The sequence below is a fragment of the Pterocles gutturalis genome, unplaced genomic scaffold (genome assembly GCF_000699245.1).
Source record: "Pterocles gutturalis isolate BGI_N339 unplaced genomic scaffold, ASM69924v1 scaffold8361, whole genome shotgun sequence".
Classification (NCBI taxonomy): domain Eukaryota; kingdom Metazoa; phylum Chordata; class Aves; order Pterocliformes; family Pteroclidae; genus Pterocles; species Pterocles gutturalis.
In genome coordinates this window covers 54121-68185 of record NW_010105443.1, presented here as the reverse complement: position 1 = coordinate 68185, position 14065 = coordinate 54121, and the positions used below count along the sequence as shown (strand labels likewise).

Here is a 14065-nt window from a genome sequence, read left to right as displayed (position 1 = left end):
GAAACGTCTCAGAAACAGGCTAGAAAAATACTGGTTACAAAAAGGAAAGCTCTCATTCTTCAGTACCAAAAAATCGGCTATTCTGACCCACCTACACACACAAACCAGTGCACATCTGTGGGAGCATCCGCTTCTCCTGTCTCTTCACTTTAGTTTTAAACCAAACATGTGCAACACAAGAACCTTAGCAGGGCGACACTGTAAAGGTACCCTTGCAGTATGAGGGAAAACTGGAGCAGCATGATGAAAGAACAGACTAACCTGAGTATTCAGACTTACTGCTGAACTGCTTTACTCGTGTATTTTAAATAATTGGGCTTGGGTTATGGCTCATTTCTGTGCAGAGTCATGGAGTATCAACAGACCAGATACTGACATATTGAACTTTTTATACAGGTTATACAGGTGGCCAGTGTCTACAGATGGAATTTTAAAAACTAGCACACAAACAGCAAAAATCGTCCAGGAAATTATTGCCAATATGAATAAAAGTCTTATTGTTATTTAAATAAAGGAGCTGGTATGCTGAATTATAACACATCTCTTTTTGGACATTATCCCAAACATCAACCGGATCTCTAAATAAATTTCTGAAAAGAAACATGCTCTGGTGGCAGATTTCTAGTCCCACTGGAGAAAGCCCAGATCATCTCCATTTAAGGTCAAGCAAGCAACAGCTGCACATTTTTGTTCCCCAGAACAAAATAAAGCAGACCAGAACTTCCAACACAGATTCCTTTTTTAAAGCTTTTCCTTTCTGATATCCATGGGTGTCTGGACCTGTTCACCCAGGGGTGAATCAAACAGTACAATGATGTGCCCATATATACAGTCTGTACCTGTCAGACTGACGTCCCGTGAGCAGTGGCATCTGCCTCAGAACCCCACCAAAATCCCTGTGAGTTACACAAGGGAACGATACTAAACTGAACTACAAAAACATTCTCCAGAGAGGCTACCCAAACAAGCCTGTTGTCAGAGAAACATCATCAATACAAAACCCACAACATCCATGTGATTCTTATCCAAGTTAGAAATCTACAGAAGGCATGCACTGTATTTATCATAATATACTATCTTTATTAATGCCTTACCTTGCACAATTTAAGTATCATTCTTTAAAAAGAAGACTAAGCTATGACTGTGTCAGCAGCTCACAAACAAAATCAGCATTCTTTTAAGGCATCTAATTTCTAAAAAACATCCACAGTGATGATTAGGTCCAGCTCACTAACAAAAAAAGCTGAAATTTGGGGTAGAGTAGCTAAATAACATGATCATTTTACAGTGACTTGGTAAAAGGGAGGAACTGGCATCGCAGCTACTGCAGTGCTGGGTGTTGGACTTCAATAACAAAGTACAGAGGTGAATAACAATAGCACAAGTTTCATATTACATCTTACAAAAAACAAACAATGCAATGTTAGTAGTACTTTTGCTGGATGACAGCATGCGATAGAACATGAAACTTCCCTTATAAAAAGGCCAAACACAGTCTGTTTGGCTGTGAGAGACTTGCAATGTTAATAATGCCATTATAAGTAAATTATGAAACCCTCTGCAGTGGTAAAGAACTACCACTCCTCACTGTGGAGATATTCAATTAACTTTCAAGTGAAATATGTGACCCTAAATTTCTTGGGTTTGATATCAAAGGATAATAGAAAGCAGAGAGATTTATTATATTAAAACTGAGTTTCTACCTTCAACTATGTTATAAACAATTTTGCAGAAGAGTTAAATCTTATTTACAAAAATAAAAATAAGAGTTCAACTTGAAACAAAATGGTACATCACCTCCAAGGTCTTTTTGTCTGTGGTTTGCAGCATCTATCACAGTAGAGCTTACAGGGAATGAAAATAAATAAGCTAAACAAAAAAAACCCCACCATGTCTGGTTTCCTGTTCAAAGATAAGCACTAATCTAAGCTAAACAATTATTGCCAAAACTGAATCTGTAAGTGTTCAGAGTTAGGCTAAGCCTCTGTATTTTTGCCTTCAATTTCCAAATCAGGAAAAGGCACATGCTGTCAGTTGCATCCACATACAAAGCCTGATGCTGGATGCCCACACACTCAACAGTTCAGTCCTTTCACATCAACTAAATCCTCCACTTCCCAGATGCATGAAACTTACTCCACATATGCACTGTGGTCTCATTTGTCACTTCCCAACACAGTATAATATATATAAGACAACTGGCAAAGTAGCATCCACCTGGTACTCCTGTCCAAACAAACAGAATGGGTTCTCAAAAAAAAAATCACTTGGAGAGGTGCCAGCCACCAAAAAAAAAAAAAAGGAAAGGGGTGGGAAGCGGGGAGGGGCATTTTTTAAAAGAAAAATTATATAGGAATGATACATTTTGGAGATTAACTTCTATATGCTAGATTTTATTTTGAAAAAAAATCCTTTAACCCACAAATGAACTTGAAAGATTGGAAGAGACTTGAAACAGAGAGAAATTACTTCAGTTCAAGCACTGTCAGAAGAAAGACGATATTGGACAACACACAGCCTACAATATAAAGTGAATACTAGCTGTGTAACTGAACTATCAAAACTGAAAGTATAGTTTAAGAAACCTCTTGTACAAAAGGAAATAATTCTAAGTCAAAAGCCCATATGAAATGTGATCACCCATATACTAGACATTCATGTTTTCTTATGATGAAGAGACATTGCTGTAGCAAAAGTAACACATCCAAAACAGCTCCCTGAACAAATTCCCATTTAAGTTCTTGTTTAAGGAAAAGCTGGCTGTAAGCAAGCAACCCCCTTTGCTACCCCATGGAAGCATGCCACTTTCCAGATTCCTTCGTCCTGTGCCTGTGCAGGTGGTCTCCCTGGCACACAGTTCCCTTCACAGAGGAAAGCTGTTGCCCCTGTTTAATATATTACTGCTGTGAACAAGTTTAGAGGAGCAACTGCCTGTGTCAGAAGGCAGAAATGGGACCAATCACAACTTGCAAGCTGCTGAATGACACCGGGAGTCCTGCCTCTGAAACTTTTGTTATTTTTTTCCCCCTCAACCTACTTCAATTGTTCCCACAACTTAGTCACAGACTCAGACAAGTTGCCAGAGATCTACAGACACTTCCCACAGCCCCGAGCAGGCTCCTGCGTGCTTCACTAACAGTCACACCAGAGGTAAGGAACCTCTCATCTTTTATGCTTTTAGTTCTTACAGCAAGGCACTGTAGTTGCAGTTTTCTACAAAAACTCCTCTACTCAAATTAACAGCTGGTTATAACTATATATTAAAAATATGGAAATGTAGGCATTACAGCTCCGAGTCAAAAATAAAATGCTGTGGGGGACATATTTTAGGGACAATAAAGGCAACAGACTTCTCTACATGCTGGTGGGACACTAGCTGTCCTTGGTGAGATGATTTATACAGGTGGCATTACACCAGGAGGTGAGAAGCTTTCATCATTTTCCTCAGACCTTTGTCTCTTCTTTTAAGTTTAATACATTTTGTTTTGGTTTTGGTTTTTAATACTAAATCCACAGAGACAGTAATTCACTTAAAGTTTTGTAGAGGCACTTTTGTTTCCCCCAAAGCTGCTTATCCACAGCCCAGCTTTTTCAGCATTTAACTCAGAAAAGCATTCTTCTGATCTAACACAAGGAAAAAGCAAACCTTTTTTTGCTTATGATAAAAAAGTACCCTTAATTTAAAAATTTAAGCCATTTATAGCATACTAGAAGTGAAATTATACTATGTTATTCAAACTGCAGTTCAAGCTACAGAATTCATATAGTATTTTAGTTTATATTTTTCATATAGCTGTGAATTCCTTTAAAGGTCTATTTTCTCCTGCTGGTCATTGTAACTGCCAGACTGCCTAGAATACTTCGAAGAACAGATAAATAATTTAGCAAGGATTGTAACATCATGAACCGAGTTTTGAATGCAGAAAGTAATCCACTTACTTTCAACTAAGGGAAGCGCATACACACTGTACAACAAAATACAACCCTAGCTTTAGAATCACTGCAAACAAAAGAGTGAATCTCCAACAGAAACATGTCACATAAAGGACATTTTAATATTTAGAGATACAAACATTTTTTAAATAAATATGACTGATTCTCTAAAGAATTTCTCCTCTTCATAATCGTGTCCCCCCCTTCCATCAATTCACATCTTAGTACTTATGTCTGCTTAAGCTTCTGCCTTTTCTAAAGGCAGACTTGATATAGACCTTAATTTTGTGAGGTGTGTTTTCCCTGTTACCAAACAAGCACACCTAATTCCTTTTCCTTTTACTGACTGGTAGGCATCAGGCAAGAATACATGCCGGTGCTTGATTTTGTGCTCAGCAGCCTTGTGCCAGTCCTGAACAAACAAGTACTGGAAGTGCCTGGACATCCTGTTACTACTAAGGCAAACAATCTGTTATGAAGTTTTCTAGAAGCTGTTTCCAGCAGGCAGAAGCAGCACTTCAGACCTTCCAGTGACTTCAAACCAATGCCTACGACGAGCAAAAAGATTCCAAGAGGCAGGAAGACAGATTTTTTTTTTTTTCAAGGGTAAAGTTACATAAAATATATTTTCAAGTGAAGAGAGGAGTTGGGGTTTATTCTACCATGCAGAGAATCTATCTCTCCTAACACATACACTGCATACATGCACCTTTAAAAATACAGGGTTTATGCATATACACACAGATTGAATATACACACAGAAACGTCACCGATGTAGGCAGCTCTTTACTGGAATGCATCCGTAGCCACAGCAGTTTAGATGCCTCTTAAACTGAATTCTATCCTGTCACAGAGTTAGGTAATTTAGAATAGATGACAGAGTGGCTCAGCTTTTAAGTTAAATTTAAAAATTTCACACTGATAACATCCCATACCACAGACATACAAACCCTGACTAACAACAACCAACAGTCATAACAAAAGCATGAGCTTCGTAACAGGTGACAAATGTTATGAATCAGATGTGAAATAACTGTATTTAACTTACAGCAAATAAGTCTTCTGGGTTTTTGCCACTCATTTGTCAAGACAGCAATGTTATTTGTACTTAGATTCAGATTTATGTATACACCACATTTATTTTAAAAAGTTGCATTTATTTCTCATCCTCTGAAGAGGTTAGGAATATAGTGTATTCATTGTATAATATGAAACTCAGTAAAGTCAGTTTGTAATCAGATTGCGTAAATCCGATTTTCACTGGTTTTTTCAGACCATCAAACAAAAATGTATGGGATACACCTACGCAGCTACAAGAGCAGCTTCTTATTTGCTTTAAGAATAATTTGATATAGGACTAGAAAAGCACCCCAACTGGAGAAACAAAAAATCCCACAAGAGAGAAGTGTTATATTCCCTGAACTACAAGACACTTTAGAACTGGAATGCTGCTTTTGCTTTCTAGAGATTGATAAATGGCTTAAGAGGACTTTCCAGGCATTAAGTTACTTCTCAGAAGCTGAATTTATCTACTATATTCTTCTTTTACTCAAGGCGATCTCATTGTCCCCTGAGCTGCTAAAAGGTTAAAAATACAACTTGCAATATCTTCTTCCACTTCTACCTTTTATACATGCTAGATATGTTTCAATTTTTACTTCAGTTCAAATTGCACTTACCCCATTTCCTATTAGTAAGTAATATCGTATGAACCACCAGAACCTGAAAACCAACTTGAAACTGTAATATGTTAGGTACTCAGTGCATGCAGTGGAGGAAGGAGTTCATTTCCTAAAACCAAGCTGCTATGTAAAAGGAAAAATCATACCAACAGATGGGAAAAAGTACACAGTTAATATATGTCTTATTTTAATCAGGGCAATCAGTATGGAGGCTGAAACACCTGCCCAAGATCCCACTGCATTGACTTGCAGCAGTTGCAGGGAATTTAACCCAGAGCTAAAAACTAGCCCAAAGCATTAGCTCCCAGGCTACTATAACAGACCAGCACACAAGATAAAAGTCCCAGTTATCCACAAGGTATGCAGGTAACTTCCAAAAACCAAAATGCCAAGCCTGGTGCGTTCAACTACTCATCAGTGTCATTTCTTTGTATCTGCACCTTTTGCTTTCTCATGGACTTGAAATACAGATAAAGGCTCTTACTGGCAATTTTGCTTTTAGAACACTGAGAACATCAAAAGCAGCCAAAAGGAAGACTGTAAAAGGAATTAACTAATAAGAGAGAAAAAAAAAATCTAAATTAAAGTGTGAGCCTCCCCCTGTCCTCTCCCAAACAGTTGGAAGTATTGACACTTCAATACAAAACAGACTTTAAACCAAAAAGTAAAAAGGACAAAATTAGTTTGTTTTTCCTATTACCAGCATGTCCCAAACTAAAAAGTGAGCTGACTTGCTGCTGCTTCTCCTATCCCAAAGAAATATTTTCTGCATAGCATTGAAAAAATGACATTATATGCCACAAGTCAGTCTCTAGCTCTCAAGTGACTTATTGCACTCCAGCTGCACTTTTCTCTTTCCCCTTGCCCAATTCCTTGCTTTTTTTCACACGCCCACTCCCTTCCTCTGCCCATTCTCTTCTTCTACTTTACTTCCTCAATATGTCATCTTCTGCACTATTGTCTGCGTTCTTGCCTTCACCCATCCCAGTCTTTGCTTTTGACCTCCAGCCCTTTTCTTTCTTCTTCTACGCCACCGTCTTAATAAAAAAAAAAAAAAAACAACCCAAAACAAAACACAACACAAAGCCCCCAAACCCACTAACTTTGTTTTCTGCAAACTTTTGAAATGGTTAATACCCTTAATACTCTTATTCACTAACACAACTGCCTAGTGCAACTCTCAGCCTAAAGTCCGAATAATCAACATAATTCTGCACCCCTAGTGTAGGTAAATACAAAATCCAGATGCTGGGGTAAATTCCAGCAAGTCACCTCTAGATTTGTTTGTTCTTTTCAAAAAAGAATAAAATAAAAAATTATGACATATCTTTATAAACCACTTCTGTACTTGAAAATCTGTAAGGAACTTCTGTTTTATTGTTGGAAGCTTTTACTCACTGAACTGAAGTTACAGTAGTGAGACCCTCTAGAGTCTCTAGAGTTAATTCAGACTGTTTCCTTCTTCACTCCCTTCTCACCCCTCATTCCTCACTTCTCTCCTTTTTCATAAAGGAGAGTTTTCAGACTTAGAGGCCTCAACTGCAGTGACTCCATACCGCCAACGAGGAGGTATTTTACAGCAGGGTTCAAAACAAAGCAGTGCAACTTGGAATAAGTTACATACATTAACACAGAACAGCCAGGGAAGATGGCACGCATGCATACACAACAAATGCAGCTGCTGTGCACAGGCAGAGCTTTAAAACTCTGCAATGTCTTCTCCTCTGGGAGCCACACAGTCCACTGACAATGGTGACAAAGGGCTCCAGGTTCAATTCAACTCACAGCATTTAGTCCCGAATGCAAGGTTCTTCTTTGCTTTGGCACCATCACACAGATCTTTAAACTTACCTCCTTAGAATGTGCAGGTAATGCCTTTTCCTCCCTAGGAGTATCACACTGCTCACACAACAGCTACAGGAATTTCTTAGGCCAGGTAATTTTTGATAACAGTTCTAAACATGTCTTGATGCCACCTTCTGCATCACCATGTTTATGGTTATTAAGACATTTATTTTCAATAGATGAAAAACCAAATCACTGAGTTTTGGGGACAACTCATCATAAAAATCTATGCAACAGGCTGTTATGCAATATTACTTTTTAACAATGCCTTTTCAGGCATACTTGGTCGTATGGGACACCAACAAGTCAAATATGTCAGACCTCTTCTATTCCACTGATATCACTGCTGCATTTAGTAAACGTATGACAGGAAACAGGCTGTGTCTAAAATTGCTGCAGCATTTCCAAAGCAGCCAAATTTAGCCCGTGTGACTTCAATGGAGTCAATGCAGTTGCACCAGGAACCAGCGTGGCCCACTGTTTTCACTTCGGTCACATACCTCCTCTCATTGTGAAGGACACCCAGGAACAAAGATAAAAATAACCTAATACAAAACAGGGAAACAGTCATATGTCAGTGAACACAGAGAAGAAGGAAGCAATAATGGCAATTGGCGACTCATTCTAGGGAACTGGGGGTAGGGGATCCCCTAGGTAGTAACATATGGGGTCAGCCACGTGATTGCTTTCTGCTGATTCATGCTGTGCACAAGACAAGCCTTTCACGTCCATTAACAACACTGCATTAAACACACAACCACGCAGCAATGCAGCCAGCAGTTTGTCTTGTGCAATACTTGATCTTGTCATACATGAGAAACACTGATCAACTTCAAAAAAAAAAAAAATGTCAAATATAGCTTACCCTTTTGCTGCACTTTCCTTTCAATAAGTGGTGTGTGCATGCATAATACTTGTTAATATTGACGTCAAACACAGGCAGGAGACTAAAGAGCAGAGAACAGCTACTATCTGTGGCAACGATCAGCCTTCATTTCAGTGTAATTATTTTTCAGACTGCCCATTTTGACCTTGATAGCCACCCATATGCAGCTGTGTTACTGAATCTGTTTCTCTTTCTGCACACTTTAGGTGGGCGACAGCGCCATGGAGGATTAACAACCAAGGTATGTGTTTATTAGTTGAAGCCACGCACTTGCAAAGACAAACTTGTTGAAATACAGAAACAAAATTTGTTTCCTTCGCTTACAAGAAAACTTCTCCCATAGGCTTAGTAGGTAGAACCACATGTAGGTGTTTCAAAAATGTCCAAGCCCATGTGAGCTTCTAAAAATCAAGAAAACCAAGTTACTCTATTTTGACCTTTCCTCATCCCTTTTCTACACTGTTTCATAGCTGTAAAAGGTATACATTTTAAATATCCACTACCGACCCTTTTTTAAGATCCTTTTGTATCACCTGTCTGGTCATGTATGTTCAAACACTTAATGACAGTGTGACAGCTCAACTGAGCTTTCTGACGTATTGCTTGCTCCCTCAGCAACATGCCTCACCCAATGGGAAGAAGAATTTTTCTCCCCTCTCTGAAATCTCTCATCATCTCTCCTCACCTATGCTGGCCTTGCATCTGCAACACCCAACCAGCTAATACTGCCTTTTACAGAAGCACTTCAAAGCCCCAGGTCCTGCCCCGTGAGTTGTGCAAGTGAAACATATGCAGCAACACAGCAGTGCAGCTGCTTGCATATGTGCAGTATATCTAATGCTCTATACAGAAATTGACTTATTGTGCATATATGCAGGTAAAACTCATGCTGTTCCACTCCTGCAGGCAGCCAGGAAGAAGACAGATACGTTGCAGTAGCAGGTCACATACAGCCCAAACACCACAGGTTACACACCCCTTGCGTTACAAAATGACATAGCAAGTTGTGATAAAGTCATCCTCAGGAAATACTGTTCTCTGTGCAGTGTCAGTCACACAAGCTAGTTATACAAACTTTTTCCGTAGTAGCATAAATCCATGAGCAGTTCACTACCATGCCTTGTCTAGAAGGGGATAAGCAGCCTAATGCACCCCAGCCTGTCCTGTGCTGGGAGAACAAATGTGCCTCAGCCAAGTCACTTGAGAATTCCTGTACGTGTCTTGCTTTTACTGCACTTGGAATAGACAGTGACCAGCAAAGAGCTAAGCAGAATATACTTGGCAAGCACTTTAACTGCTTAAATAGAAGAAAACAGGTACAGCATAAAGTCAAACAAAGCTGAAAAATTATAGTCGCTATGAAAGTAAGTTCCTGGTGTGTGTTTTGTTCGCAATAAAGTTAAGATCAGCTATAGCTCAAAACATCATAACAAAATCTGAAGTTCAATTTTGGGAGGAGATGGAATCCTCTAAAGGTATTAAAATGTCCATGTGTAATCTGGTTTCTTTTAAGAGTCTCTTTTTAACACTGGCACTGGAAGCACACCTATTCTGTTCTTACAGCACCATTTGACTTTACAGCCTGACACAGACCAAAAAAGAGGAGTCTGAAAGACGCTGCAGTTTCATTTTAAGGTTCTTCCATTTCAGCCACATCTAAAAACAAGATATGGACAACAAGATATCTCTGATTCAGTCAGGATCATCATGTAATTTGGGCAGCAGATATCTAAGTAATGGTTTTCCTTTATGTAGCACACGAGTAGACAAATGCCATTCACAGCCCCCCCCAAAAAAAAAACGCTATGACAGGGAGAGGCCTTCTGTCAAAAATATGATCAGGGTGTAAATTCATAAAACATTTAGAGGCAAGTGCAGCTTTAGGAATACAGTTTGAGAGCTGTATATATCATCATGATTTTGAAAATCAATTTTCCACATTGTGATAGCACCTACAGAATCCAGCTCGCTATAAGCAAAGCAAGCATATATGAAAGCCAGCCTCTTGCCATGGAAGTTCGTACAGGAGGGTTTTACACCACAACTACTTATTTGGGAGTTTTAAGACAAGTAACAGCCTGTGCTTCCATCTGCCGTTACTTGAAATAAAACACTCATTTAGGAGATAAAGCATGCTTTATTTTGTTTCTCATAGCAGTCCTCTGCCTTTGCACATAAATTTTGAACACATGGTCCTACACATATAAAAACAAAAAAAGTAGTCCTTACCCTGTTTTGACTGTTGAGAAGTATACTGCTGAAATTCTCTATAGCAGTGATACTTTAGCACTTAAATACACACCATAAAGAATTTTTACTTGGAATGGAAATGTTTCAACAAGATTTCTTTTCATCCCTTCCAAAATAAGGTACTAGCAAATCATATTATCTGCCTGGGTCAATAACAGCCAGGAGTAATATCCACATCTGGGCAAACCGTCTGCAACACTAGCCGCATCATCAGGTTTTCATGTGTGCTTGAACAAATAAAGTGGAGGTGGGGGGGGGGGGGGAAATCAGCCTTTTCACAGATCTGAGTAAATCCCACATATCCACAATTACCATTTCACAATTCCTCACCATTACTAAGAAGTAGCTGCTCAGTAGCCTCAAGGAAGAGAAGCAGCACAGTACAGAACAAATCACAACTTGAAAAACAAAACTAAAAACCCTGTTTTAAAGTAAAAACACTGTAAAGGCAATCTATTTGTTTTAAAGCTCTAAAAAGCCTGAAGTAATCTCCATTTACACTCATCAAAACACTTTATTTCTGCATTTCTAACTCTTCACTTTCCTGCTTTCCCAGCTCCACAAAGGCTGCCTAAAACAAAAACAGAAGATAATAGGCACTTTGCACTGTTCCTGACAACTTCTCTTCTTTCCTGTACTCCCAAAACCTCTGATTTGCGCCCTCTGCTTTCTTGTTGCCATGGAGAAGGTCCAATACATAACCCGCGCTGCTCTGAGGAGAGCCTCAACTATTGAGGTCAACCCACAAGCACGCCAAAGGCTCCAAGAGCTCTTTGTGAATTTCTGCCTGATTTTAATTTGCCTCTTGTTGATCTGTATCATTGTGATGCTCCTCTGAAGTTCCAGCACTTCTCTGCACTGTCCTCTAGGAAAGTCATCCCAGAGGGAAGAGACACCTACACCTGCAACTCCCAATGCAAGAATCCCCTTGCGAGAGGGGCTAGCGCTTGGACTAGAGCTGTATGCCGACCATCGCACTATCCTCTTACTACCTGCTACATGTATTAAAAACACACTTCTGTGCAGAACAGTGTTTAGAGCCTGTTGTTACAAAACTGTGCATGACCTAATTTGTCTGTCTCAACCAAGAGACGTCTTTTCTGAATGGGGTAAAGTACCGGCTCTTCATCATGGAGTTGACAAGTTCCTCGATGTTTTAGCTAGATCACACAAACAGCAACCTCAGTTTTTGGGGGCATGAGCATTTTTAGGTTTCTCTGAAAATCCTTAAGCCCTTGGAGGGTTTCCAAATTTGGCCCATGTCCGCCCAAAGAGGAGCTACAGGCACACAGCCCTCAGCACATCTAGGAAAGTTTCTGTTCTGCTTAATTCAAGATGTTGCATTTCTGCATTATCAACTGAAGGCATTCAAATTGTTTTAGTGGTTTTTAAGGGAATACGAGAACAAACCAAAAATCTCTAACACAGAAATAAAAATTTACATGTGGTTTTCTCTGTATTTAAGGGATCATATATTTTTAATATATAAAAATTATATATGAGAGATATATCTATATACACACACATACACAATCAACTTGGATGGGTGGGAAGCAACTGAATTCACAGTATTTTTCACTATATACATCCTTAAAGAATTAAGTGACATCTGCAAAGTTTTTTCATTATGTTTTGCAGAAAAAAATTCATACTACCACACTGGTATCAAAGATTTAATTTTCCATAGTCATTTAACTGACAATTGGCACAACTCAGAAATAACTCTCAGGAGTTCTTAATATTTGGCTTCAGACAACTTTATCATAGCCTGCTGTAATTTACGTAATATATCTCCTTAGTTTAAAACCACAGAAAACTTGGTACTTGCCAATGGTTAATAGACAAAGGTCAAACAGACATCCATTTTTTTAAACAAATATCTTTCTATACCCCCTACGTAAACAATCCTATTGATGAATAGAAAAAAAATAAAAACAAGTTTATCTTAATCTTGTATTCTGCCTTTAAGATTTAATATTCCATGAGTAGAGGTTGACAATGAACAGCTGAGCAGGAACGGTAGAAATCTTTGAAAAGACTCTGTATTTGATGGAAAACAAGCAAGTCCAGTGGTGGTGCACTTCCTATCTGGCAAATAGATATGGTGAGACCATGGCTCTGAAATAAAGTTAATCACTAGGGGAAATTAATTAGCTATTGTATGAGGATTAGGGCAAGCACTGATAAAAATGGCAACCCCCCCCCCCTACCCCGTTGTGAATTAGTATATGCAGGTTACTGATTCGAAATTTCAATGTAAATGTCCATTTCCATTTCAGGCATTCTGACTGCTCTCACAAATGCGTGAGATTTTAGTAAGTGCACTTTCCCTATTAATCCTTCTTCTTAAGAAAAGCTGCAAACACAGTGCACTTGTGGGGAGGGGAGAAAGGTGGGAAACAGAAAAATCTAAACTCACTTTCTTCTCTTTTTAAATCTGTTTTTTTGTGATGGATAGGGTTTCCAGTCTTAGTTTGCTTTGGCAAGACTTCAACGGGAAACAGACAACAGTTTTACAGTACTGAAAACTTCCTGAAGAAAAATGGTATTACGAGTAAACTATCAACACATACATTCTGAGGACACGTTGGGATTATAGGTTTCACAAGCTAGTAACATACAGAAGTCAAGTAAAGCATTGCTAAAACAATTAAAACCTCCCTCTCCCATAGAAACAAACCCACCACTTTCCTCTTATGTTCCTGAAAAGCCATTATTTATTTTAAAACAATAAATAAACAAGAATCAAACCAAGGTATAAATAAACTGGAAGCCCTACTGTTATTTTATAGCAACGCAAATAAATTGCAGGTACTGTATGGTTCATTTCTGTCTTAGGGTTCTGCTGATCTGAAAAAATACTATCGCCCTGAGTATCACTACATGCCAACTGAACCCAGAGATTAAAAAATAAAATCTTTTGTACATAGCACATTCTTCTTTGTATACTTATATGGGCTTTAATACTAACATCTACTGTGTTTTTATTTATTAAAACAACTGATTGAAAATATATTAATGCAAAAATAAGATAAATACAATCCTGTTTAGAAAGAAGCACTCATTCTATCATCCACTTATTAAAGTTATGTGAAAAAGACGTAGTCATCACACAGCTTTCTGATTCTTTATACCTCTGTTTACTCTGTTTTGGTTTTCAACAGTAATCTAGCCTATTTTGCAACGTCCAGATCACTTACACATACTTAAATTTACATTCAGCAACTAGCACACATAAGCAACCTTAATTTTTTTTTTGAATGTGTAATCAAAATTTCACTACTTTTATGAGCCATAATAAAAATTCCAAACACAGCATGTAGCTTGGATTAAGTTTTAATTTCTCTGTTCCACTCCACCCAGGGCTATATCTTTTTGCTAAATTCATCTTACACATTGATAATCAATAAAGACAGGCAAACAGATAAAATCGATCCGGTATTACTCTGCCTCCAAATTACAAACTTTT

General features: G+C 38.5%; 2 protein-coding genes across 2 annotated transcripts in view; one reads left to right on the top strand and one right to left on the bottom strand.

Annotated features, from left to right (window-relative positions):
• Positions 1-14065, bottom strand: part of LOC104471901 (centrosomal protein of 85 kDa-like) — a gene marked incomplete at both ends in the record, with an annotated part of 67086 nt that overhangs the window by 15096 nt on the left and 37925 nt on the right. The gene's annotated exons all lie outside the window — the stretch shown is intronic.
• On the top strand, positions 11276-11583 carry PLN (phospholamban). Its single transcript, XM_010087399.1, has one exon. The coding sequence runs from the start codon at positions 11276-11278 to the stop codon at positions 11432-11434; it is 159 nt and encodes a 52-aa protein (XP_010085701.1). The 3' UTR covers positions 11435-11583.